General features: G+C 46.2%; 1 protein-coding gene across 1 annotated transcript in view; it reads right to left on the bottom strand.

Annotated features, from left to right (window-relative positions):
* Positions 1 to 27,635, bottom strand: part of LOC115124680 (attractin-like) — a 258,129-nt gene that overhangs the window by 50,043 nt on the left and 180,451 nt on the right. The window contains exons 18-20 of the mRNA XM_065004469.1: positions 26,819 to 27,070; positions 26,446 to 26,583; positions 14,711 to 14,804 (exon numbers count right to left, since the gene is read on the bottom strand). Coding sequence (XP_064860541.1) covers positions 14,711 to 14,804; positions 26,446 to 26,583; positions 26,819 to 27,070 — 484 coding nt within the window. The remainder of the gene's footprint in view (positions 1 to 14,710; positions 14,805 to 26,445; positions 26,584 to 26,818; positions 27,071 to 27,635) is intronic.

Genomic DNA, 27,635 nt, shown 5'->3' with positions numbered 1-27,635 from the left:
AGTCAGACAGGTGGTAGTGGTCTGAACTGTACTGAGTCAGTCAGTCAGGTGGTGGTGGTCTGAACTGTACTGAGTCAGTCAGACAGGTGGTAGTGGTCTGAACTGTACTGAGTCAGTCAGACAGGTGGTAGTGGTCTGAACTGTACTGAGTCAGTCAGTCAGGTGGTGGTGGTCTGAACTGTACTGAGTCAGTCAGACAGGTGGTAGTGGTCTGAACTGTACTGAGTCAGTCAGTCATACAGGTGGTGGTGGTCTGAACTGTACTGAGTCAGTCAGACAGGTGGTAGTGGTCTGAACTGTACTGAGTCAGTCAGACAGGTGGTAGTGGTCTGAACTGTACTGAGTCAGTCAGACAGGTGGTAGTGGTCTGAACTGTACTGAGTCAGTCAGACAGGTGGAGTGGTGTGAACTGTACTGAGTCAGTCAGACAGGTGGTAGTGGTCTGAACTGTACTGAGTCAGTCAGACAGGTGGTAGTGGTCTGAACTGTACTGAGTCAGTCAGACAGGTGGTAGTGGTCTGAACTGTACTGAGTCAGTCAGTCATACAGGTGGTGGTGGTCTGAACTGTACTGAGTCAGTCAGACAGGTGGTAGTGGTCTGAACTGTACTGAGTCAGTCAGACAGGTGGTAGTGGTCTGAACTGTACTGAGTCAGTCATACAGGTGGTAGTGGTCTGAACTGTACTGAGTCAGTCAGACAGGTGGTAGTGGTCTGAACTGTACTGAGTCAGTCAGACAGGTGGTAGTGGTCTGAACTGTACTGAGTCAGTCAGACAGGTGGTAGTGGTCTGAACTGTACTGAGTCAGTCAGACAGGTGATAGTGGTCTGAACTGTACTGAGTCAGTCAGTCAGTCAGTCATACAGGTGGTAGTGGTCTGAACTGTACTGAGTCAGTCAGTCAGTCAGTCAGACAGGTGATAGTGGTCTGAACTGTACTGAGTCAGTCAGTCAGTCAGTCATACAGGTGGTAGTGGTCTGAACTGTACTGAGTCAGTCAGTCAGTCAGTCAGACAGGTGATAGTGGTCTGAACTGTACTGAGTCAGTCATACAGGTGGTAGTGGTCTGAACTGTACTGAGTCAGTCAGTCAGTCAGACAGGTGATAGTGGTCTGAACTGTACTGAGTCAGTCAGTCAGTCAGTCAGACAGGTGGTAGTGGTCTGAACTGTACTGAGTCAGTCAGACAGGTGGTAGTGGTCTGAACTGTACTGAGTCAGTCAGTCAGTCAGTCAGTCAGTCAGTCAGTGATAGTGGTCTGAACTGTACTGAGTCAGTCAGACAGGTGGTAGTGGTCTGAACTGTACTGAGTCAGTCAGACAGGTGGTAGTGGTCTGAACTGTACTGAGTCAGTCAGACAGTCATACAGGTGGTAGTGGTCTGAACTGTACTGAGTCAGTCAGTCAGTGATAGTGGTCTGAACTGTACTGAGTCAGTCAGTCAGTGATAGTGGTCTGAACTGTACTGAGTCAGTCAGTCAGTCAGTCATAGAGGTGGTAGTGGTCTGAACTGTACTGAGTCAGTCATACAGGTGGTAGTGGTCTGAACTGTACTGAGTCATTCAGACAGGTGGTAGTGGTCTGAACTGTACTGAGTCAGTCAGACAGGTGGTAGTGGTCTGAACTGTACTGAGTCATTCAGACAGGTGGTAGTGGTCTGAACTGTACTGAGTCAGTCAGACAGGTGGTAGTGGTCTGAACTGTACTGAGTCAGTCAGACAGGTGGTAGTGGTCTGAACTGTACTGAGTCAGTCAGTCAGTCAGACAGGTGATAGTGGTCTGAACTGTACTGAGTCAGTCATACAGGTAGTAGTGGTCTGAACTGTACTGAGTCAGTCAGTCAGTCAGACAGGTGATAGTGGTCTGAACTGTACTGAGTCAGTCAGTCAGTCAGTCAGACAGGTGGTAGTGGTCTGAACTGTACTGAGTCAGTCAGACAGGTGGTAGTGGTCTGAACTGTACTGAGTCAGTCAGTCAGTGATAGTGGTCTGAACTGTACTGAGTCAGTCAGTCAGTCAGTCAGTCAGTCAGTCAGTCAGTCAGACAGGTGGTGGTGGTCTGAACTGTACTGAGTCAGTCAGTCAGTCAGTCAGTCAGACAGACAGGTGGTAGTGGTCTGAACTGTACTGAGTCAGTCAGACAGGTGGTAGTGGTCTGAACTGTACTGAGTCAGTCAGACAGGTGGTAGTGGTCTGAACTGTACTGAGTCAGTCAGACAGGTGGTAGTGGTCTGAACTGTACTGAGTCAGTCAGACAGGTGGTAGTGGTCTGAACTGTACTGAGTCAGTCAGACAGGTGGTAGTGGTCTGAACTGTACTGAGCCAGTCAGACAGGTGGTAGTGGTCTGAACTGTACTGAGTCAGTCATACAGGTGGTAGTGGTCTGAACTGTACTGAGTCAGTCAGACAGTCATACAGGTGGTAGTGGTCTGAACTGTACTGAGTCAGTCAGTCAGTCAGTGGTAGTGGTCTGAACTGTACTGAGTCAGTCAGACAGGTGGTAGTGGTCTGAACTGTACTGAGTCAGTCAGTCAGTCAGTGGTAGTGGTCTGAACTGTACTGAGTCAGTCAGACAGGTGGTAGTGGTCTGAACTGTACTGAGTCAGTCAGTCATACAGGTGGTGGTGGTCTGAACTGTACTGAGTCAGTCAGTCAGTCAGTGGTAGTGGTCAGAACTGTACTGAGTCAGTCAGTCAGTCAGTGGTAGTGGTCTGAACTGTACTGAGTCAGTCATACAGGTGGTAGTGGTCTGAACTGTACTGAGTCAGTCAGTCAGACAGGTGGTAGTGGTCTGAACTGTACTGAGTCAGTCATACAGGTGGTAGTGGTCTGAACTGTACTGAGTCAGTCAGTCAGTCAGTGGTAGTGGTCTGAACTGTACTGAGTCAGTCATACAGGTGGTAGTGGTCTGAACTGTACTGAGTCAGTCAGTCAGACAGGTGGTAGTGGTCTGAACTGTACTGAGTCAGTCATACAGGTGGTAGTGGTCTGAACTGTACTGAGTCAGTCATACAGGTGGTGGTGGTCTGAACTGTACTGAGTCAGTCAGTCAGTCAGTGGTAGTGGTCAGAACTGTACTGAGTCAGTCAGTCAGTCAATCATACAGGTGGTAGTGGTCTGAACTGTACTGAGTCAGTCAGTCAGACAGGTGGTAGTGGTCTGAACTGTACTGAGTCAGTCAGTCAGACAGGTGGTAGTGGGCTGAACTGTACTGAGTCAGTCAGACAGGTGGTAGTGGTCTGAACTGTACTGAGTCAGTCAGTCAGTCAGTGGTAGTGGTCTGAACTGTACTGAGTCAGTCAGACAGGTGGTAGTGGTCTGAACTGTACTGAGTCAGTCAGTCATACAGGTGGTGGTGGTCTGAACTGTACTGAGTCAGTCAGTCAGTCAGTGGTAGTGGTCAGAACTGTACTGAGTCAGTCAGTCAGTCAGTCAGTCATACAGGTGGTAGTGGTCTGAACTGTACTGAGTCAGTCAGTCAGACAGGTGGTAGTGGTCTGAACTGTACTGAGTCAGTCATACAGGTGGTAGTGGTCTGAACTGTACTGAGTCAGTCATACAGGTGGTAGTGGTCTGAACTGTACTGAGTCAGTCATACAGGTGGTGGTGGTCTGAACTGTACTGAGTCAGTCAGTCAGTCAGTGGTAGTGGTCAGAACTGTACTGAGTCAGTCAGTCAGTCAATCATACAGGTGGTAGTGGTCTGAACTGTACTGAGTCAGTCAGTCAGACAGGTGGTAGTGGTCTGAACTGTACTGAGTCAGTCAGTCAGTCAGTCAGACAGGTGGTAGTGGTCTGAACTGTACTGAGTCAGTCAGTCAGTGGTAGTGGTCTGAACTGTACTGAGTCAGTCAGTCAGACAGGTGGTGGTGGTCTGAACTGTACTGAGTCAGTCAGACAGGTGGTAGTGGTCTGAACTGTACTGAGTCAGTCAGTCAGTCAGTGGTAGTGGTCTGAACTGTACTGAGTCAGTCAGTCAGTCAGTGGTAGTGGTCAGAACTGTACTGAGTCAGTCAGTCAGTCAGTCAGTCAGACAGGTGGTAGTGGTCTGAACTGTACTGAGTCAGTCAGACAGGTGGTAGTGGTCTGAACTGTACTGAGTCAGTCAGTCAGTCAGTCAGACAGGTGGTAGTGGTCTGAACTGTACTGAGTCAGTCAGTCAGTGGTAGTGGTCTGAACTGTACTGAGTCAGTCAGTCAGACAGGTGGTGGTGGTCTGAACTGTACTGAGTCAGTCAGACAGGTGGTAGTGGTCTGAACTGTGTCAGTCAGTCAGTCAGTGGTAGTGGTCTGAACTGTACTGAGTCAGTCATACAGGTGGTGGTGGTCTGAACTGTACTGAGTCAGTCAGTGGTAGTGGTCAGAACTGTACTGAGTCAGTCAGTCAGTCAGTCAGTCATACAGGTGGTAGTGGTCTGAACTGTACTGAGTCAGTCAGTGGTAGTGGTCAGAACTGTACTGAGTCAGTCAGTCAGTCAGTCAGTCATACAGGTGGTAGTGGTCTGAACTGTACTGAGTCAGTCAGTCAGACAGGTGGTAGTGGTCTGAACTGTACTGAGTCAGTCAGTCAGACAGGTGGAGTGGTCTGAACTGTACTGAGTCAGTCATAGAGGTGGTGGTGGTCTGAGCTGTACTGAGTCAGTCATACAGGTGGTAGTGGTCTGAACTGTACTGAGTCAGTCAGACAGTCATACAGGTGGTAGTGGTCTGAACTGTACTGAGTCAGTCAGTCAGTCAGTGGTAGTGGTCTGAACTGTACTGAGTCAGTCAGACAGGTGGTAGTGGTCTGAACTGTACTGAGTCAGTCAGTCATACCGGTGGTGGTGGTCTGAACTGTACTGAGTCAGTCAGTCAGTCATACAGGTGGTAGTGGTCTGAACTGTACTGAGTCAGTCAGTCAGTCAGTGGTGGTGGTCTGAACTGTACTGAGTCAGTCAGACAGGTGGTAGTGGTCTGAACTGTACTGAGTCAGTCAGTCATACAGGTGGTGGTGGTCTGAACTGTACTGAGTCAGTCAGTCAGTCAGTGGTAGTGGTCAGAACTGTACTGAGTCAGTCAGTCAGTCAGTCAGTCAGTCATACAGGTGGTAGTGGTCTGAACTGTACTGAGTCAGTCAGTCAGTCAGTGGTAGTGGTCAGAACTGTACTGAGTCAGTCAGTCAGTCAGTCAGTCAGTCATACAGGTGGTAGTGGTCTGAACTGTACTGAGTCAGTCAGTCAGACAGGTGGTAGTGGTCTGAACTGTACTGAGTCAGTCAGTCAGACAGGTGGAGTGGTCTGAACTGTACTGAGTCAGTCAGACAGGTGGTAGTGGTCTGAACTGTACTGAGTCAGTCAGTCAGACAGGTGGAGTGGTCTGAACTGTACTGAGTCAGTCAGACAGGTGGTAGTGGTCTGATCTGTACTGAGTCAGTCATACAGGTGGTAGTGGTCTGAACTGTACTGAGTCAGTCATACAGGTGGTGGTGGTCTGAACTGTACTGAGTCAGTCAGTCAGTCAGTGGTAGTGGTCAGAACTGTACTGAGTCAGTCAGTCAGTCATACAGGTGGTAGTGGTCTGAACTGTACTGAGTCAGTCAGTCAGACAGGTGGTAGTGGTCTGAACTGTACTGAGTCAGTCAGTCAGTCAGTCAGTCAGTCATACAGGTGGTAGTGGTCTGAACTGTACTGAGTCAGTCATACAGGTGGTAGTGGTCTGAACTGTACTGAGTTAGTCAGTCAGTCAGTGGTAGTGGTCTGAACTGTACTGAGTCAGTCAGACAGGTGGTAGTGGTCTGAACTGTACTGAGTCAGTCATACAGGTGGTAGTGGTCTGAACTGTACTGAGTCAGTCAGTCAGTCAGACAGGTGATAGTGGTCTGAACTGTACTGAGTCAGTCAGTCAGTCAGTCAGACAGGTGGTAGTGGTCTGAACTGTACTGAGTCAGTCAGACAGGTGGTAGTGGTCTGAACTGTACTGAGTCAGTCAGTCAGACAGGTGGTAGTGGTCTGAACTGTACTGAGTCAGTCAGACAGGTGGTAGTGGTCTGAACTGTACTGAGTCAGTCATACAGGTGGTAGTGGTCTGAACTGTACTGAGTCAGTCAGTCATACAGGTGGTGGTGGTCTGAACTGTACTGAGTCAGTCAGTCAGTCAGTGGTAGTGGTCAGAACTGTACTGAGTCAGTCAGTCAGTCAGTCAGTCATACAGGTGGTAGTGGTCTGAACTGTACTGAGTCAGTCAGTCAGACAGGTGGTAGTGGTCTGAACTGTACTGAGTCAGTCATACAGGTGGTAGTGGTCTGAACTGTACTGAGTCAGTCATACAGGTGGTGGTGGTCTGAACTGTACTGAGTCAGTCAGTCAGTCAGTGGTAGTGGTCAGAACTGTACTGAGTCAGTCAGTCAGTCAATCATACAGGTGGTAGTGGTCTGAACTGTACTGAGTCAGTCAGTCAGACAGGTGGTAGTGGTCTGAACTGTACTGAGTCAGTCAGTCAGACAGGTGGTAGTGGTCTGAACTGTACTGAGTCAGTCAGACAGGTGGTAGTGGTCTGAACTGTACTGAGTCAGTCAGTCAGTCAGTCAGACAGGTGGTAGTGGTCTGAACTGTATTGAGTCAGTCAGTCAGACAGGTGGTGGTGGTCTGAACTGTACTGAGTCAGTCAGTCAGTCAGTGGTAGTGGTCTGAACTGTACTGAGTCAGTCATACAGGTGGTAGTGGTCTGAACTGTACTGAGTCAGTCAGTCAGTCAGACAGGTGATAGTGGTCTGAACTGTACTGAGTCAGTCAGTCAGTCAGTCAGACAGGTGGTAGTGGTCTGAACTGTACTGAGTCAGTCAGACAGGTGGTAGTGGTCTGAACTGTACTGAGTCAGTCAGTCAGACAGGTGGTAGTGGTCTGAACTGTACTGAGTCAGTCAGACAGGTGGTAGTGGTCTGAACTGTACTGAGTCAGTCATACAGGTGGTAGTGGTCTGAACTGTACTGAGTCAGTCAGTCATACAGGTGGTGGTGGTCTGAACTGTACTGAGTCAGTCAGTCAGTCAGTGGTAGTGGTCAGAACTGTACTGAGTCAGTCAGTCAGTCAGTCAGTCATACAGGTGGTAGTGGTCTGAACTGTACTGAGTCAGTCAGTCAGACAGGTGGTAGTGGTCTGAACTGTACTGAGTCAGTCATACAGGTGGTAGTGGTCTGAACTGTACTGAGTCAGTCATACAGGTGGTGGTGGTCTGAACTGTACTGAGTCAGTCAGTCAGTCAGTGGTAGTGGTCAGAACTGTACTGAGTCAGTCAGTCAGTCAATCATACAGGTGGTAGTGGTCTGAACTGTACTGAGTCAGTCAGTCAGACAGGTGGTAGTGGTCTGAACTGTACTGAGTCAGTCAGTCAGACAGGTGGTAGTGGTCTGAACTGTACTGAGTCAGTCAGACAGGTGGTAGTGGTCTGAACTGTACTGAGTCAGTCAGTCAGTCAGTCAGACAGGTGGTAGTGGTCTGAACTGTACTGAGTCAGTCAGTCAGTGGTAGTGGTCTGAACTGTATTGAGTCAGTCAGTCAGACAGGTGGTGGTGGTCTGAACTGTACTGAGTCAGTCAGACAGGTGGTAGTGGTCTGAACTGTACTGAGTCAGTCAGTCAGACAGGTGGTAGTGGTCTGAACTGTACTGAGTCAGTCAGACAGGTGGTAGTGGTCTGAACTGTACTGAGTCAGTCAGTCAGTCAGTCAGACAGGTGGTAGTGGTCTGAACTGTATTGAGTCAGTCAGTCAGACAGGTGGTGGTGGTCTGAACTGTACTGAGTCAGTCAGACAGGTGGTAGTGGTCTGAACTGTACTGAGTCAGTCAGTCAGTCAGTGGTAGTGGTCTGAACTGTACTGAGTCAGTCATACAGGTGGTAGTGGTCTGAACTGTACTGAGTCAGTCAGTCAGTCAGACAGGTGATAGTGGTCTGAACTGTACTGAGTCAGTCAGTCAGTCAGTCAGACAGGTGGTAGTGGTCTGAACTGTACTGAGTCAGTCAGACAGGTGGTAGTGGTCTGAACTGTACTGAGTCAGTCAGTCAGACAGGTGGTAGTGGTCTGAACTGTACTGAGTCAGTCAGACAGGTGGTAGTGGTCTGAACTGTACTGAGTCAGTCATACAGGTGGTAGTGGTCTGAACTGTACTGAGTCAGTCAGTCATACAGGTGGTGGTGGTCTGAACTGTACTGAGTCAGTCAGTCAGTCAGTGGTAGTGGTCAGAACTGTACTGAGTCAGTCAGTCAGTCAGTCAGTCATACAGGTGGTAGTGGTCTGAACTGTACTGAGTCAGTCAGTCAGACAGGTGGTAGTGGTCTGAACTGTACTGAGTCAGTCATACAGGTGGTAGTGGTCTGAACTGTACTGAGTCAGTCATACAGGTGGTGGTGGTCTGAACTGTACTGAGTCAGTCAGTCAGTCAGTGGTAGTGGTCAGAACTGTACTGAGTCAGTCAGTCAGTCAATCATACAGGTGGTAGTGGTCTGAACTGTACTGAGTCAGTCAGTCAGACAGGTGGTAGTGGTCTGAACTGTACTGAGTCAGTCAGTCAGACAGGTGGTAGTGGTCTGAACTGTACTGAGTCAGTCAGACAGGTGGTAGTGGTCTGAACTGTACTGAGTCAGTCAGTCAGTCAGTCAGACAGGTGGTAGTGGTCTGAACTGTACTGAGTCAGTCAGTCAGTGGTAGTGGTCTGAACTGTATTGAGTCAGTCAGTCAGACAGGTGGTGGTGGTCTGAACTGTACTGAGTCAGTCAGACAGGTGGTAGTGGTCTGAACTGTACTGAGTCAGTCAGTCAGTCAGTGGTAGTGGTCTGAACTGTACTGAGTCAGTCATACAGGTGGTGGTGGTCTGAACTGTACTGAGTCAGTCAGTGGTAGTGGTCAGAACTGTACTGAGTCAGTCAGTCAGTCAGTCAGTCATACAGGTGGTAGTGGTCTGAACTGTACTGAGTCAGTCAGTCAGACAGGTGGTAGTGGTCTGAACTGTACTGAGTCAGTCAGTCAGACAGGTGGAGTGGTCTGAACTGTACTGAGTCAGTCAGACAGGTGGTAGTGGTCTGAACTGTACTGAGTCAGTCATACAGGTGGTAGTGGTCTGAACTGTACTGAGTCAGTCATAGAGGTGGTGGTGGTCTGAGCTGTACTGAGTCAGTCATACAGGTGGTAGTGGTCTGAACTGTACTGAGTCAGTCAGACAGGTGGTAGTGGTCTGAACTGTACTGAGTCAGTCAGTCATACAGGTGGTGGTGGTCTGAACTGTACTGAGTCAGTCAGTCAGTCAGTGGTAGTGGTCAGAACTGTACTGAGTCAGTCAGTCAGTCAGTCATACAGGTGGTAGTGGTCTGAACTGTACTGAGTCAGTCAGTCAGTCAGTGGTAGTGGTCAGAACTGTACTGAGTCAGTCAGTCAGTCAGTCAGTCAGTCATACAGGTGGTAGTGGTCTGAACTGTACTGAGTCAGTCAGTCAGACAGGTGGTAGTGGTCTGAACTGTACTGAGTCAGTCAGTCAGACAGGTGGAGTGGTCTGAACTGTACTGAGTCAGTCAGACAGGTGGTAGTGGTCTGAACTGTACTGAGTCAGTCATACAGGTGGTAGTGGTCTGAACTGTACTGAGTCAGTCAGTCAGTCAGTGGTAGTGGTCAGAACTGTACTGAGTCAGTCAGTCAGTCATACAGGTGGTAGTGGTCTGAACTGTACTGAGTCAGTCAGTCAGACAGGTGGTAGTGGTCTGAACTGTACTGAGTCAGTCAGTCAGTCAGTCAGTCAGTCATACAGGTGGTAGTGGTCTGAACTGTACTGAGTCAGTCATACAGGTGGTAGTGGTCTGAACTGTACTGAGTTAGTCAGTCAGTCAGTGGTAGTGGTCTGAACTGTACTGAGTCAGTCAGACAGGTGGTAGTGGTCTGAACTGTACTGAGTCAGTCATACAGGTGGTAGTGGTCTGAACTGTACTGAGTCAGTCAGTCAGTCAGACAGGTGATAGTGGTCTGAACTGTACTGAGTCAGTCAGTCAGTCAGTCAGACAGGTGGTAGTGGTCTGAACTGTACTGAGTCAGTCAGACAGGTGGTAGTGGTCTGAACTGTACTGAGTCAGTCAGACAGGTGGTAGTGGTCTGAACTGTACTGAGTCAGTCATACAGGTGGTAGTGGTCTGAACTGTACTGAGTCAGTCAGTCATACAGGTGGTGGTGGTCTGAACTGTACTGAGTCAGTCAGTCAGTCAGTGGTAGTGGTCAGAACTGTACTGAGTCAGTCAGTCAGTCAGTCAGTCATACAGGTGGTAGTGGTCTGAACTGTACTGAGTCAGTCAGTCAGACAGGTGGTAGTGGTCTGAACTGTACTGAGTCAGTCATACAGGTGGTAGTGGTCTGAACTGTACTGAGTCAGTCATACAGGTGGTGGTGGTCTGAACTGTACTGAGTCAGTCAGTCAGTCAGTGGTAGTGGTCAGAACTGTACTGAGTCAGTCAGTCAGTCAATCATACAGGTGGTAGTGGTCTGAACTGTACTGAGTCAGTCAGTCAGACAGGTGGTAGTGGTCTGAACTGTACTGAGTCAGTCAGTCAGACAGGTGGTAGTGGTCTGAACTGTACTGAGTCAGTCAGTCAGACAGGTGGTAGTGGTCTGAACTGTACTGAGTCAGTCAGACAGGTGGTAGTGGTCTGAACTGTACTGAGTCAGTCAGTCAGTCAGTCAGACAGGTGGTAGTGGTCTGAACTGTACTGAGTCAGTCAGTCAGTGGTAGTGGTCTGAACTGTACTGAGTCAGTCAGTCAGACAGGTGGTGGTGGTCTGAACTGTACTGAGTCAGTCAGTCAGTGGTAGTGGTCTGAACTGTACTGAGTCAGTCATACAGGTGGTGGTGGTCTGAACTGTACTGAGTCAGTCAGTGGTAGTGGTCAGAACTGTACTGAGTCAGTCAGTCAGTCAGTCAGTCATACAGGTGGTAGTGGTCTGAACTGTACTGAGTCAGTCAGTCAGACAGGTGGTAGTGGTCTGAACTGTACTGAGTCAGTCAGTCAGACAGGTGGAGTGGTCTGAACTGTACTGAGTCAGTCAGACAGGTGGTAGTGGTCTGAACTGTACTGAGTCAGTCATACAGGTGGTAGTGGTCTGAACTGTACTGAGTCAGTCATAGAGGTGGTGGTGGTCTGAGCTGTACTGAGTCAGTCATACAGGTGGTAGTGGTCTGAACTGTACTGAGTCAGTCAGACAGTCATACAGGTGGTAGTGGTCTGAACTGTACTGAGTCAGTCAGTCAGTCAGTGGTAGTGGTCTGAACTGTACTGAGTCAGTCAGACAGGTGGTAGTGGTCTGAACTGTACTGAGTCAGTCAGTCATACCGGTGGTGGTGGTCTGAACTGTACTGAGTCAGTCAGTCAGTCATACAGGTGGTAGTGGTCTGAACTGTACTGAGTCAGTCAGTCAGTCAGTGGTGGTGGTCTGAACTGTACTGAGTCAGTCAGACAGGTGGTAGTGGTCTGAACTGTACTGAGTCAGTCAGTCATACAGGTGGTGGTGGTCTGAACTGTACTGAGTCAGTCAGTCAGTCAGTGGTAGTGGTCAGAACTGTACTGAGTCAGTCAGTCAGTCAGTGGTAGTGGTCAGAACTGTACTGAGTCAGTCAGTCAGTCAGTCAGTCAGTCATACAGGTGGTAGTGGTCTGAACTGTACTGAGTCAGTCAGTCAGACAGGTGGTAGTGGTCTGAACTGTACTGAGTCAGTCAGTCAGTCAGTCAGACAGGTGGAGTGGTCTGAACTGTACTGAGTCAGTCAGACAGGTGGTAGTGGTCTGAACTGTACTGAGTCAGTCAGTCAGACAGGTGGAGTGGTCTGAACTGTACTGAGTCAGTCAGACAGGTGGTAGTGGTCTGAACTGTACTGAGTCAGTCATACAGGTGGTAGTGGTCTGAACTGTACTGAGTCAGTCATACAGGTGGTGGTGGTCTGAACTGTACTGAGTCAGTCAGTCAGTCAGTGGTAGTGGTCAGAACTGTACTGAGTCAGTCAGTCAGTCATACAGGTGGTAGTGGTCTGAACTGTACTGAGTCAGTCAGTCAGACAGGTGGTAGTGGTCTGAACTGTACTGAGTCAGTCAGTCAGTCAGTCAGTCATCACAGGTGGTAGTGGTCTGAACTGTACTGAGTCAGTCATACAGGTGGTAGTGGTCTGAACTGTACTGAGTTAGTCAGTCAGTCAGTGGTAGTGGTCTGAACTGTACTGAGTCAGTCAGACAGGTGGTAGTGGTCTGAACTGTACTGAGTCAGTCAGTCAGTCAGTCATACAGGTGGTAGTGGTCTGAACTGTACTGAGTCAGTCAGTCAGTCAGTGGTAGTGGTCAGAACTGTACTGAGTCAGTCAGTCAGTCAGTCAGTCAGTCATACAGGTGGTAGTGGTCTGAACTGTACTGAGTCAGTCAGTCATACAGGTGGTGGTGGTCTGAACTGTACTGAGTCAGTCAGTCAGTCAGTGGTAGTGGTCAGAACTGTACTGAGTCAGTCAGTCAGTCAGTGGTAGTGGTCAGAACTGTACTGAGTCAGTCAGTCAGTCAGTCAGTCAGTCATACAGGTGGTAGTGGTCTGAACTGTACTGAGTCAGTCAGTCAGACAGGTGGTAGTGGTCTGAACTGTACTGAGTCAGTCAGTCAGACAGGTGGAGTGGTCTGAACTGTACTGAGTCAGTCAGACAGGTGGTAGTGGTCTGAACTGTACTGAGTCAGTCAGTCAGACAGGTGGAGTGGTCTGAACTGTACTGAGTCAGTCAGACAGGTGGTAGTGGTCTGAACTGTACTGAGTCAGTCATACAGGTGGTAGTGGTCTGAACTGTACTGAGTCAGTCATACAGGTGGTGGTGGTCTGAACTGTACTGAGTCAGTCAGTCAGTCAGTGGTAGTGGTCAGAACTGTACTGAGTCAGTCAGTCAGTCATACAGGTGGTAGTGGTCTGAACTGTACTGAGTCAGTCAGTCAGACAGGTGGTAGTGGTCTGAACTGTACTGAGTCAGTCAGTCAGTCAGTCAGTCAGTCATACAGGTGGTAGTGGTCTGAACTGTACTGAGTCAGTCATACAGGTGGTAGTGGTCTGAACTGTACTGAGTTAGTCAGTCAGTCAGTGGTAGTGGTCTGAACTGTACTGAGTCAGTCAGACAGGTGGTAGTGGTCTGAACTGTACTGAGTCAGTCAGTCAGTCAGTCATACAGGTGGTAGTGGTCTGAACTGTACTGAGTCAGTCAGTCAGTCAGACAGGTGATAGTGGTCTGAACTGTACTGAGTCAGTCATACAGGTGGTAGTGGTCTGAACTGTACTGAGTCAGTCAGTCAGTCAGACAGGTGATAGTGGTCTGAACTGTACTGAGTCAGTCAGTCAGTCAGTCAGACAGGTGGTAGTGGTCTGAACTGTACTGAGTCAGTCAGACAGGTGGTAGTGGTCTGAACTGTACTGAGTCAGTCAGTCAGACAGGTGGTAGTGGTCTGAACTGTACTGAGTCAGTCAGACAGGTGGTAGTGGTCTGAACTGTACTGAGTCAGTCATACAGGTGGTAGTGGTCTGAACTGTACTGAGTCAGTCATACAGGTGGTGGTGGTCTGAACTGTACTGAGTCAGTCAGTCAGTCATACAGGTGGTAGTGGTCTGAACTGTACTGAGTCAGTCAGTCAGTCAGTCATAGAGGTGGTAGTGGTCTGAACTGTACTGAGCCAGTCAGACAGGTGGTAGTGGTCTGAACTGTACTGAGTCAGTCAGACAGGTGGTAGTGGTCTGAACTGTACTGAGTCAGTCAGTCAGTCATACAGGTGGTGGTGGTCTGAACTGTACTGAGTCAGTCAGTCAGACAGGTGGTAGTGGTCTGACCTGTACTGAGTCAGTCAGTCAGACAGGTGGTAGTGGTCTGAACTTTACTGAGTCAGTCAGTCAGTCAGTGATAGTGGTCTGAACTGTACTGAGTCAGTCAGTCAGTCAGTCATACAGGTGGTAGTGGTCTGACCTGTACTGAGTCAGTCAGTCAGACAGGTGGTAGTGGTCTGACCTGTACTGAGTCAGTCAGTCAGACAGGTGGTAGTGGTCTGAACTGTACTGAGTCAGTCATACAGGTGGTAGTGGTCTGAACTGTACTGAGTCAGTCAGACAGGTGGTAGTGGTCTGAACTGTACTGAGTCAGTCAGTCATACAGGTGGTAGTGGTCTGAACTGTACTGAGTCAGTCAGACATACAGGTGGTAGTGGTCTGAACTGTACTGAGCCAGTCAGTCAGTCAGTCAGTCATAGAGCTGGTAGTGGTCTGAACTGTACTGAGCCAGTCAGTCAGTCAGTCAGTCATACAGGTGGTAGTGGTCTGAACTGTACTGAGTCAGTCATACAGGTGGTAGTGGTCTGAACTGTACTGAGTCAGTCAGTCAGTCAGTCAGTCAGTCAGTCAGACAGGTGGTGGTGGTCTGAACTGTACTGAGTCAGTCATAGAGGTGATAGTGGTCTGAACTGTACTGAGTCAGTCAGTCAGTCAGTGATAGTGGTCTGAACTGTACTGAGTCAGTCAGACAGGTGGTAGTGGTTTGAACTGTACTGAGTCAGTCAGTCAGTCAGTCATACAGGTGGTAGTGGTCTGAACTGTACTGAGTCAGTCAGTCAGTCAGTGGTAGTGGTCTGAACTGTATGCAGTGAAACAGACTTACTGCTATGTACTACGTACTAAGTATACTAAGTGTGTAATATCTACTGTTGTGTACTTACAGGTGACAGCGGTCTCCTTTGATGCCCTTGGTGGTGCAGAAACACTTCCCGTTGTTAGTGTTACACACACCGGCATGGCCATTACACTTACACGCTGCAATACAACATTATCACATTAACATATCAACATTATCACATGAATATATCAACATTATCACATGAATATATCAACATTATCACATGAATATATCAACATTATCACATCAATATAACAATCATGGGTGATTATAGAATGAACAGTTACACTGACAAAAAGAAGGGAAGCCACATTACCAAAGGTTACCAAACATTACCTAAAGTCATTCAGAAGAGATCATGCAACATGATTTCTCAGGACTGTTTTGTTGAATGTGTAAAACATGCAGTATGTTGTTCTGATGTGTATAAGGAAGAGAATCCAGCTACAATCCAGGTAGAGCAACACACCATGTACAGGTGTAAAATAAATAAGAGTGTTTCATCATCTGGCATGTGAGCTTCATGAGAACCACATGAATGCCAGGACAGCAGGTCCTGCTGTTCCTCAAGAACCACAGCTCCAAGCAGACCACCAGGACAGCAGGTCCTGCTGTTCCTCAAGAACCACAGCTCCAAGCAGACCAGCAGGACAGAAGGTCCTGCTCTTCCCCAAGAACCACAGCTCCAAGCAGATCACCAGGACAGCAGGTCCTCCTCTTCCCCAAGAACCACAGCTCCAAGCAGACCACCAGGACAGCAGGTCATGCTCTTCCTCAAGAACCACAGCTCCAAGCAGACCACCAGGAGAGCAGGTCCTGCTCTTCCCCAAGAACCACAGCTCCAAGCAGACCACCAGGACAGCAGGTCCTGCTGTTCCTCGAGAACCACAGCTCCAAGCAGATCATCAGGACAGCAGGTCCTGCTCTTCCCCAAGAACCACAGCTCCAAGCAGACCAGCAGGACAGCAGGTCCTGCTCTTCCCCAAGAACCACAGCTCCAAGCAGATCACCAGGACAGCAGGTCCTGCTCTTCCCCAAGAACCACAGCTCCAAGCAGACCACCAGTCATACAGGTCCTGCTCTTCCTCAAGAACCACAGCTCCAAGCAGACCACCAGGACAGCAGGTCATGCTCTTCCTCTTCCTCAAGAACCACAGCTCCAAGCAGACCACCAGGGCAGCAGGTCCTGCTCTTCCTCAAGAACCACAGCTCCAAGCAGACCACCAGGACAGCAGGTATGCTCTTCCTCTTCCTCAAGAACCACAGCTCCAAGCAGACCACCAGGACAGCAGGTCCTGCTCTTCCCCAAGAACCACAGCTCCAAGCAGACCACCAGGACAGCAGGTCCTGCTCTTCCCCAAGAACCACAGCTCCAAGCAGACCACCAGGACAGCAGGTCCTGCTCTTCCTCAAGAACCACAGCTCCAAGCAGACCACCAGGACAGCAGGTCCTGCTCTTCCCCAATAACCACAGCTCCAAGCAGACCACCAGGACAGCAGGTCCTGCTCTTCCCCAAGAACCACAGCTCCAAGCAGGCCGCCAAGATCTCAATCATTGAAGTTGATGGGTCATTTGAAACCAAACCTTTTGATATAGCCAATCATTTCAATGACTATTTCACTGGTGAAGTGGACAAACAGAAGTGAAATAACACTGAACAGTCAAACATCATATTTGTGTATTGAGGATCTAATAATGAAAGAGAAGGATTGCTGTTTTCAATTTGGTCAAGTTAGTGTGGGAGAGGTGGAACAACTATTGTTATCCATCAATAATGATAAGCCACCAGGTATAGACAACCTAGATGGGAAACTATAGAGAATACTAGCAGACTGTATTACCACCAGGTATAGACAACCTAGATGGTAAACTATAGAGAATACTAGCAGACTGTATTACCACCAGGTATAGACAACCTAGATGGTAAACTATAGAGAATACTAGCAGACTGTATTACCACCAGGTATAGACAACCTAGATGGGGCAACTATAGAGAACCTAGAGGGTAAACTATAGACAACCTAGATGGGAACCTATAGAGAATACTAGCAGACTGCATTACCACCAGGTATAGACAACCTAGATGGGAAACTATAGAGAACCTAGAGGGTAAACTATAGACAACCTAGATGGGAAACTATAGAGAATGGTAGCAGACTGTATTACCACCAGGTATAGACAACCTAGATGGGAAACTATAGAGAACCTAGAGGGTAAACTATAGACAACCTAGATGGGAAACTATAGAGATACTAGCAGACTGTATTACCACCAGGTATAGACAACCTAGATGGGAAACTATAGAGAACCTAGAGGGTAAACTATAGACAACCTAGATGGGAAACTATAGACATCCTAGATGGTAAACTATAGAGAATGGTAGCAGACTCTATTACCACCAGGTATAGACAACCTAGAGGGTAAACTATAGAGAATGGTAGCAGACTGTATTACCACCAGGTATAGACAACCTAGATGGGAAACTATAGAGAACCTAGAGGGTAAACTATAGACAACCTAGATGGGAAACTATAGAGATACTAGCAGACTGTATTACCACCAGGTATAGACAACCTAGATGGGGAACTATAGAGAACCTAGAGGGTAAACTATAGACAACCTAGATGGGAAACTATAGAGAATGGTAGCAGATGGTATTACCACCAGGTATAGACAACCTAGATGGGAAACTATAGAGAATACTAGCAGACTGCATTACCACCAGGTATAGACAACCTAGATGGGGGAACTATAGAGATACTAGCAGACTGTATTAACACCAGGTATAGACAACCTAGATGGGGCAACTATAGAGAACCTAGAGGGTAAACTATAGACAACCTAGATGGGAAACTATAGAGAATACTAGCAGACTGTATTACCACCAGGTATAGACAACCTAGATGGGAAACTATAGAGAACCTAGAGGGTAAACTATAGACAACCTAGATGGGAAACTATAGAGAATGGTAGCAGACTGTATTACCACCAGGTATAGACAACCTAGATGGGAAACTATAGAGAACCTAGAGGGTAAACTATAGACAACCTAGATGGGAAACTATAGAGATACTAGCAGACGGTATTACCACCAGGTATAGACAACCTAGATGGGAACTATAGAGAACATAGAGGGTAAACTATAGACAACCTAGATGGGAAACTATAGAGAATGGTAGCAGACGGTATTACCACCAGGTATAGACAACCTAGATGGGAAACTATAGAGAATACTAGCAGACTGCATTACCACCAGGTATAGACAACCTAGATGGGGGAACTATAGAGATACTAGCAGACTGTATTACCACCAGGTATAGACAACCTAGATGGGAAACTATAGAGAATACTAGCAGACTGTATTACCACCAGGTATAGACAACCTAGATGGGAAACTATAGAGAACCTAGAGGGTAAACTATAGACAACCTAGATGGGGTCTATAGAGAATACTAGCAGACTGTATTACCACCCCTATTTGCCATGTCTTTAACCAAAGCCTAAAGGAGTGTGTGTCCACAGGCGTGGAAGGGAGCTGCAGGTGAACAATCAGTTTGCTGCCTGTTCTTAGAAAAAATGATGGAGAAAATTGTGTTTGAACAAATACCATGCTATTTTTCAAAGAGCAAGTTAAATAGTGACTCAGCATGCACACAGAGCCTTCAGAAAGTCAGACCCTTTGAATTATTCCACATTTTGTTGTGTTACAGCCTGAATTCAAAACAGATTCAATTGATTTTTTGTCACCCAATTACACACAATACCCCATAATGACAAAGTAAAGGCTCGTAAGCATTCATTCAAACAGCACTTTACTGCATTTTGCCAGCAGCTCTTTGCTGTGCTTCAAGCATTGCACTGTTTATGACTTCAAGCATTGCGCTGTTTATGACTTCAAGCCTATCAACTCCCGAGATTAAGCTGGCAATACTATAAGAACATCCAATGGCATAGAGTGAAATAGTCCTATAATTCCTATAATAACAACAACCTGGGAATATTGAAGACTCGTGTTAAAAGGAACCACCAACTTTCATATGTTCTCATGTTCTGAGCAAGGAACTTAAACGTTAGTTTCTTACATGGCACATATTGCACTTTTACTTTCTTCTCCAACACTGTTTTTGCATTATTTAAACCAAATTGAACATGTTTCATTATTTATTTGAGACTAAATAGATTTTATTTACGTATTATATTAAGTTAGAATAAAAGTGTTCAGTGTTCATTCAGTACTGTTGTAATTGATATACACACATATATATATATATAAATAAAAATTGGCCGATTAAACGGTATCGGCTTTTTTTTGGTCCTCCAATAATCGGTATCAGTATCGGCATTGAAAAATCATAATCAGTAGACCTCTACTCTGAAGTATCCATCCTAACAACCTACGACTTTGATCTCTGATGGACAAACCAGATGCTCTCTGATCTCTGATGGACAAACCAGAGGCTCTCTGATCTCTGATGGACAAACCAGATGCTCTCTGATCTCTGATGGACAAACCAGATGCTCTCTGATCTCTGATGGACAAACCAGAAGCTCTCTGATCTCTGATGGACAAACCAGAGGCTCTCTGATCTCTGATGGACAAACCAGATGCTCTCTGATCTCTGATGGACAAACCAGAGGCTCTCCGATCTCTGATGGACAAACCAGAGGCTCTCTGATGGACAAACCAGAGGCTCTCTGATCTCTGATGGACAAACCAGATGCTCTCTGATCTCTGATGGACAAACCAGAGGCTCTCTGATCTCTGATGGACAAACAAGAGGCTCTCTGATCTCTGATGGACAAACCAGAGGCTCTCTGATCTCTGATGGACAAACCAGAGGCTCTCTGATCTCTGATGGACAAACCAGAGGCTCTCTGATCTCTGATGGACAAACCAGAGGCTCTCTGATCTCTGATGGACAAACCAGAGGCTCTCTGATCTCTGATGGACAAACCAGAGTATGCTCTCTGATCTCTGATGGACAAACCAGAGGCTCTCTGATCTCTGATGGACAAACCAGAGGCTCTCTGATCTCTGATGGACAAATCCAGAGGCTCTCTGATCTCTGATGGACAAACCAGAGGCTCTCTGATCTCTGATGGACAAACCAGAGGCTCTCTGATCTCTGATGGACAAACCAGATGCTCTCTGATCTCTGATGGACAAACCAGAGGCTCTCTGATCTCTGATGGACAAACCAGATGCTCTCTGATCTCTGATGGACAAACCAGAGGCTCTCTGTTGACTAACTATCCAGCAGACGGACCGGGAACGAAAGGTAGACACTCGTAAATATGTCAATTGCTATTTATTTTTCGAATGAGCGGCTGTTAATGTTCAAAGTATTACCAATTTATCTGAGTGTAGTTATCCTCTCAGTGTAGTTATCCTCTCTCAGTGTAGTTATCCTCTCAGTGTAGTTATCCTCTCAGTGTAGTTATCCTCTCTCAGTGTAGTTATCCTCTCTCAGTGTAGTTATCCTCTCAGTGTAGTTATCCTGTCTCAGTGTAGTTATCCTCTCTCAGTGTAGTTATCCTCTCTCAGTGTAGTTATCCTCTCTCAGTGTAGTTATCCTCTCAGTGTAGTTATCCTCTCTCAGTGTAGTTATCCTCTCTATGAGTGTAGTTATCCTCTCAGTGTAGTTATCCTCTCTCAGTGTAGTTATCCTCTCTCAGTGTAGTTATCCTCTCTCAGTGTAGTTATCCTCTCAGTGTAGTTATCCTCTCAGTGTAGTTATCCTCTCTCAGTGTAGTTATCCTCTCTCAGTGTAGTTATCCTCTCAGTGTAGTTATCCTCTCTCAGTGTAGTTATCCTCTCAGTGTAGTTATCCTCTCAGTGTAGTTATCCTCTCAGTGTAGTTATCCTCTCAGTGTAGTTATCCTCTCAGTGTAGTTATCCTCTCAGTGTAGTTATCCTCTCAGTGTAGTTATCCTCTCAGTGTAGTTATCCTCTCTCAGTGTAGTTATCCTCTCAGTGTAGTTATCCTCTCAGTGTAGTTATCCTCTCAGTGTAGTTATCCTCTCTCAGTGTAGTTATCCTCTCAGTGTAGTTATCCTGTCTCAGTGTAGTTATCCTCTCTCAGTGTAGTTATCCTCTCTCAGTGTAGTTATCCTCTCTCAGTGTAGTTAGTGTCTCAGTTATCCTCTCTCAGTGTAGTTATCCTCTCTCAGTGTAGTTATCTCTCTATCCTCTCTCAGTGTAGTTATCCTCTCTCAGTGTAGTTATCCTCTCAGTGTAGTTATCCTCTCTCAGTGTAGTTATCCTCTCAGTGTAGTTATCCTCTCAGTGTAGTTATCCTCTCTCAGTGTAGTTATCCTCTCTCAGTGTAGTTATCCTCTCAGTGTAGTTATCCTCTCTCAGTGTAGTTATCCTCTCTCAGTGTAGTTATCCTCTCTCAGTGTAGTTATCCTCTCTCAGTGTAGTTATCCTCTCTCAGTGTAGTTATCCTCTCTCAGTTATCCTCTCAGTGTAGTTATCCTCTCAGTGTAGTTATCCTCTCTCAGTGTAGTTATCCTCTCTCAGTGTAGTTATCCTCTCTCAGTGTAGTTATCCTCTCTCAGTGTAGTTATCCTCTCTCAGTGTAGTTATCCTCTCTCAGTGTAGTTATCCTCTCTCAGTGTAGTTATCCTCTCTCAGTGTAGTTATCCTCTCAGTGTAGTTATCCTCTCTCAGTGTAGTTATCCTCTCTCAGTGTAGTTATCCTCTCTCAGTGTAGTTATCCTCTCAGTGTAGTTATCCTCTCTCAGTGTAGTTATCCTCTCTCAGTGTAGTTATCCTCTCAGTGTAGTTATCCTCTCAGTGTAGTTATCCTCTCAGTGTAGTTATCCTCTCTCAGTGTAGTTATCCTCTCTCAGTGTAGTTATCCTCTCTCAGTGTAGTTATCCTCTCAGTGTAGTTATCCTCTCTCAGTGTAGTTATCCTCTCTCAGTGTAGTTATCCTCTCTCAGTGTAGTTATCCTCTCAGTGTAGTTATCCTCTCAGTGTAGTTATCCTCTCAGTGTAGTTATCCTCTCAGTGTAGTTATCCTCTCAGTGTAGTTATCCTCTCTCAGTGTAGTTATCCTCTCAGTGTAGTTATCCTCTCTCAGTGTAGTTATCCTCTCTCAGTGTAGTTATCCTCTCAGTGTAGTTATCCTCTCAGTGTAGTTATCCTCTCAGTGTAGTTATCCTCTCTCAGTGTAGTTATCCTCTCAGTGTAGTTATCCTCTCTCAGTGTAGTTATCCTCTCAGTGTAGTTATCCTCTCTCAGTGTAGTTATCCTCTCTCAGTGTAGTTATCCTCTCAGTGTAGTTATCCTCTCTCAGTGTAGTTATCCTCTCTCAGTGTAGTTATCCTCTCAGTGTAGTTATCCTCTCAGTGTAGTTATCCTCTCTCAGTGTAGTTATCCTCTCTCAGTGTAGTTATCCTCTCTCAGTGTAGTTATCCTCTCTCAGTGTAGTTATCCTCTCTCAGTGTAGTTATCCTCTCTCAGTGTAGTTATCCTCTCTCAGTGTAGTTATCCTCTCTCAGTGTAGTTATCCTCTCTCAGTGTAGTTATCCTCTCAGTGTAGTTATCCTCTCAGTGTAGTTATCCTGTCTCAGTGTAGTTATCCTCTCAGTGTAGTTATCCTCTCTATGAGTGTAGTTATCCTTTCAGTGTAGTTATGCTCTCTCAGTGTAGTTATCCTCTCTATGAGTGTAGTTATCCTCTCTCAGTGTAGTTATCCTCTCAGTGTAGTTATCCTCTCTATGAGTGTAGTTATCCTTTCAGTGTAGTTATCCTTTCAGTGTAGTTATCCTTTCAGTGTAGTTATCTCTCTCAGTGTAGTTATCCTCTCTATGAGTGTAGTTATCCTCTCTATGAGTGTAGTTATCCTCTCAGTGTAGTTATCCTCTCAGTGTAGTTATCCTCTCTCAGTGTAGTTATCCTCTCTCAGTGTAGTTATCCTCTCTCAGTGTAGTTATCCTCTCTCAGTGTAGTTATCCTGTCTCAGTGTAGTTATCCTCTCTCAGTGTAGTTATCCTTTCAGTGTAGTTATCCTCTCAGTGTAGTTATCCTCTCAGTGTAGTTATCCTTTCAGTGTAGTTATCCTCTCAGTGTAGTTATCCTCTCTCAGTGTAGTTATCCTCTCTCAGTGTAGTTATCCTCTCTCAGTGTAGTTATCCTCTCTCAGTGTAGTTATCCTCTCTCAGTGTAGTTATCCTCTCTCAGTGTAGTTATCCTCTCTCAGTGTAGTTATCCTCTCTCAGTGTAGTTATCCTCTCTCAGTGTAGTTATCCTCTCAGTGTAGTTATCCTCTCTATGAGTGTAGTTATCCTCTCAGTGTAGTTATCCTCTCTCAGTGTAGTTATCCTCTCTCAGTGTAGTTATCCTCTCTCAGTGTAGTTATCCTCTCAGTGTAGTTATCCTCTCTCAGTGTAGTTATCCTCTCTCAGTGTAGTTATCCTCTCTCAGTGTAGTTATCCTCTCAGTGTAGTTATCCTCTCTCAGTGTAGTTATCCTCTCAGTGTAGTTATCCTCTCAGTGTAGTTATCCTCTCTCAGTGTAGTTATCCTCTCTCAGTGTAGTTATCCTCTCTCAGTGTAGTTATCCTCTCTCAGTGTAGTTATCCTCTCTCAGTGTAGTGTAGTTTATCCTCTCAGTGTAGTTATCCTCTCTCAGTGTAGTTATCCTCTCTCAGTGTAGTTATCCTCTCAGTGTAGTTATCCTCTCTCCTCTCAGTGTAGTTATCCTCTCAGTGTAGTTATCCTCTCTCAGTGTAGTTATCCTCTCTCAGTGTAGTTATCCTCTCTCAGTGTAGTTATCCTCTCTCAGTGTAGTTATCCTCTCTCAGTGTAGTTATCCTCTCAGTGTAGTTATCCTCTCTCAGTGTAGTTATCCTCTCTCAGTGTAGTTATCCTCTCAGTGTAGTTATCCTCTCAGTGTAGTTATCCTCTCTATGAGTGTAGTTATCCTCTCAGTGTAGTTATCCTCTCTCAGTGTAGTTATCCTCTCAGTGTAGTTATCCTCTCAGTGTAGTTATCCTGTCTCAGTGTAGTTATCTCTCTCAGTGTAGTTATCCTCTCTATGAGTGTAGTTATCCTCTCAGTGTAGTTATCCTCTCAGTGTAGTTATCCTCTCAGTGTAGTTATCCTCTCTCAGTGTAGTTATCCTCTCAGTGTAGTTATCCTCTCAGTGTAGTTATCCTCTCTCAGTGTAGTTATCCTCTCAGTGTAGTTATCCTCTCTCAGTGTAGTTATCCTCTCTCAGTGTAGTTATCCTCTCTCAGTGTAGTTATCCTCTCTCAGTGTAGTTATCCTCTCAGTGTAGTTATCCTCTCTCAGTGTAGTTATCCTCTCTCAGTGTAGTTATCCTCTCTCAGTGTAGTTATCCTCTCTCAGTGTAGTTATCCTCTCAGTGTAGTTATCCTCTCTCAGTGTAGTTATCCTCTCTCAGTGTAGTTATCCTCTCAGTGTAGTTATCCTCTCTCAGTGTAGTTATCCTCTCTCAGTGTAGTTATCCTCTCTCAGTGTAGTTATCCTCTCAGTGTAGTTATCCTCTCAGTGTAGTTATCCTCTCTCAGTGTAGTTATCCTCTCTCAGTGTAGTTATCCTCTCAGTGTAGTTATCCTCTCAGTGTAGTTATCCTCTCTCAGTGTAGTTATCCTCTCAGTGTAGTTATCCTCTCAGTGTAGTTATCCTCTCTCAGTGTAGTTATCCTCTCTCAGTGTAGTTATCCTCTCTCAGTGTAGTTATCCTCTCAGTGTAGTTATCCTCTCAGTGTAGTTATCCTCTCTCAGTGTAGTTATCCTCTCTCAGTGTAGTTATCCTCTCTCAGTGTAGTTATCCTCTCAGTGTAGTTATCCTCTCAGTGTAGTTATCCTCTCAGTGTAGTTATCCTCTCAGTGTAGTTATCCTCTCAGTGTAGTTATCCTCTCTCAGTGTAGTTATCCTCTCTCAGTGTAGTTATCCTCTCTCAGTGTAGTTATCCTCTCAGTGTAGTTATCCTCTCTAGTGTAGTGAGTGTAGTTATCCTCTCTATGAGTGTAGTTATCCTCTCTATGAGTGTAGTTATCCTCTCTGTGTAGTTATCCTCTCAGTGTAGTTATCCTCTCTGTGTAGTTATCCTCTCTCAGTGTAGTTATCCTCTCTATGAGTGTAGTTATCCTCTCTCAGTGTAGTTATCCTCTCAGTGTAGTTATCCTCTCTATGAGTGTAGTTATCCTCTCTCAGTGTAGTTATCCTCTCTCAGTGTAGTTATCCTCTCTCAGTGTAGTTATCCTCTCTCAGTGTAGTTATCCTCTCTCAGTGTAGTTATCCTCTCTCAGTGTAGTTATCCTCTCTCAGTGTAGTTATCCTCTCTCAGTGTAGTTATCCTCTCTCAGTGTAGTTATCCTCTCTCAGTGTAGTTATCCTCTCTCAGTGTAGTTATCCTCTCAGTGTAGTTATCCTCTCTCAGTGTAGTTATCCTCTCTCAGTGTAGTTATCCTCTCTCAGTGTAGTTATCCTCTCTCAGTGTAGTTATCCTCTCAGTGTAGTTATCCTCTCAGTGTAGTTATCCTCTCAGTGTAGTTATCCTCTCTATGAGTGTAGTTATCCTCTCTATGAGTGTAGTTATCCTCTCTCAGTGTAGTTATCCTCTCAGTGTAGTTATCCTCTCTCAGTGTAGTTATCCTCTCTCAGTGTAGTTATCCTCTCAGTGTAGTTATCCTCTCTCAGTGTAGTTATCCTCTCAGTGTAGTTATCCTCTCAGTGTAGTTATCCTCTCAGTGTAGTTATCCTCTCAGTGTAGTTATCCTCTCTCAGTGTAGTTATCCTCTCTCAGTGTAGTTATCCTCTCTCAGTGTAGTTATCCTCTCTCAGTGTAGTTATCCTCTCTCAGTGTAGTTATCCTCTCAGTGTAGTTATCCTCTCTCAGTGTAGTTATCCTCTCAGTGTAGTTATCCTCTCTCAGTGTAGTTATCCTCTCAGTGTAGTTATCCTCTCAGTGTAGTTATCCTCTCAGTGTAGTTATCCTCTCTCAGTGTAGTTATCCTCTCTCAGTGTAGTTATCCTCTCAGTGTAGTTATCCTCTCAGTGTAGTTATCCTCTCTCAGTGTAGTTATCCTCTCTCAGTGTAGTTATCCTCTCTCAGTGTAGTTATCCTCTCAGTGTAGTTATCTCTCTCAGTGTAGTTATCCTCTCAGTGTAGTTATTCTCTCTCAGTGTAGTTATCAGTTATGAGTTTCTTGCTCTTGAGCGATCCCCACCCCCTTCCCTTTGTCTACCAAGCCGTCATATCAGTTTCGTCCGCTAGGGACTTTTTCTTTGCATCACGTAGTAACCAATGTATGACCTATTGTGTGTGTGTTTATGTGATTAAGTTAGTTAGTAAATAAATATTTAAGCTAATTAGTATATCGCTGATTCATGATCTGGGTTAGGGTTGGTGCAGATATCCAAGGGTTTGCGACATTCAGAATATGACTAATGAGGTGATAATACATTAATAAGTGACTCTAATCGATAAGTTATTTAAATATCTGAAGAGTTATAGTCGGGAAATAGAAACTCTATAAACAACATGTTCCCGTGGTGCCCCGACTTCCTAGTTAATTAAAGTTACATGATTAGTTTAATCCCGTAATTCAATTACACTTCTTAATTTTTAACGATAGTCAATGACACGACAATGTGTTGTAGTTAATGGACCCCAGGAAGAGAATCTGAACTGGAATATAACGATATTTTACAACATGCATTCCCAGTGGGCTGATGTGAGGTGTCCCCAACAACAATGACCTCTAACCCCTGACCCATGTTCATCCCTACTGACTCACGTTGGCAGCTGCCCCCGTTGGTGGGGTCTCCATAGTAACCAGAGATGCAGCTCTCACAGTGGAGCCCTGTTGTCAGGTCCTCACACTTCTCACATACACTGTGATTCACACACTGACTGTGACCGTTACACTGGCACGCTGGAGAGAGAGAGAGACAGAGAGAGAGATGGAGAGAGTCACATACACTGTGGTTAATACACTGGCACGCTAGACAGACCAGACACACACACACAGAGACAGAGACACAGAGAGACAGACAGACAGACAGACAGACAGACAGACAGACAGACAGACAGACAGAGACAGACAGAGACAGACAGAGACAGACAGACAGAGAGAGAGACGGTGTGTGTGTGAGAGATCAGGTTCCTACCTGGACAGAGTATAAAGCTCCAGTTGTACTTGGTATCGTAAGGACACATGCTGATGTTGAGAGCCAGCTGGGAGGCGGGACTAGAGGTGGGGCCAGGCAGGGTGGAGGGGGCGGGGACTGCGGTCTGGAATGGCCCCCGATAGGATCCCTCAATGCACTGGCCACGCCCTGTATTGCTGGGGTCCGTACACCAGCCACAGCCAGGCTGCTCCAGACACTGGCCACACGTCCTGTACCCAGAACAGTTCTCAGCTAGGGGAGAGAGAGGAGAGAGAGCATTAAACCCTATGAAACTGAACCCAGAACAGTTCTCAGTTGGTAGACAGAGCACCGGTCAGCAATATGAATCTGAACACAGAACAACATGAGAGACAAAGATATAGAAGAGAGAGAACGAGAGACAGAGAGACAGAAAGAGATCCTCTCAGTGTAGTTATCCTCAGAGTGAGAGAGATCCTCTCAGAGAGAGTTACAGAGAGACAGAGACAGTTATCCTCTCAGTGTAGTTATCCTCTCAGAGAGACAGAGTTATCCAGAGACAGTGAGAGTTATCCTCTCTCCTCTCAGTGACAGTTATCCTCTCTCAGTGTAGTTATCCTCTCTCAGAGTAGAGAGACAGAGAGAGACAGAGTTATCCTCTCAGTGTAGTTATCCTCTCTCTCAGAGAGAGTTATCCTCTCTCAGTGAGAGAGAGAGACTCTCCAGTGAGAGTTATCCTCTCAGTGTAGTTATCAGAGAGTCAGTGTAGTTATCCTCTCTCAGTGTAGTTAGAAGTATCTCTCAGTGAGTTATCCTCTCTCAGTGTAGTTATCCTCTC

This window comes from Oncorhynchus nerka, linkage group LG18, assembly GCF_034236695.1.
Source record: "Oncorhynchus nerka isolate Pitt River linkage group LG18, Oner_Uvic_2.0, whole genome shotgun sequence".
NCBI classification, from domain to species: Eukaryota; Metazoa; Chordata; class Actinopteri; order Salmoniformes; family Salmonidae; genus Oncorhynchus; species Oncorhynchus nerka.
Note: the sequence above shows the minus strand (reverse complement) of the source record. Positions and strands in the feature narration are given on the sequence as shown.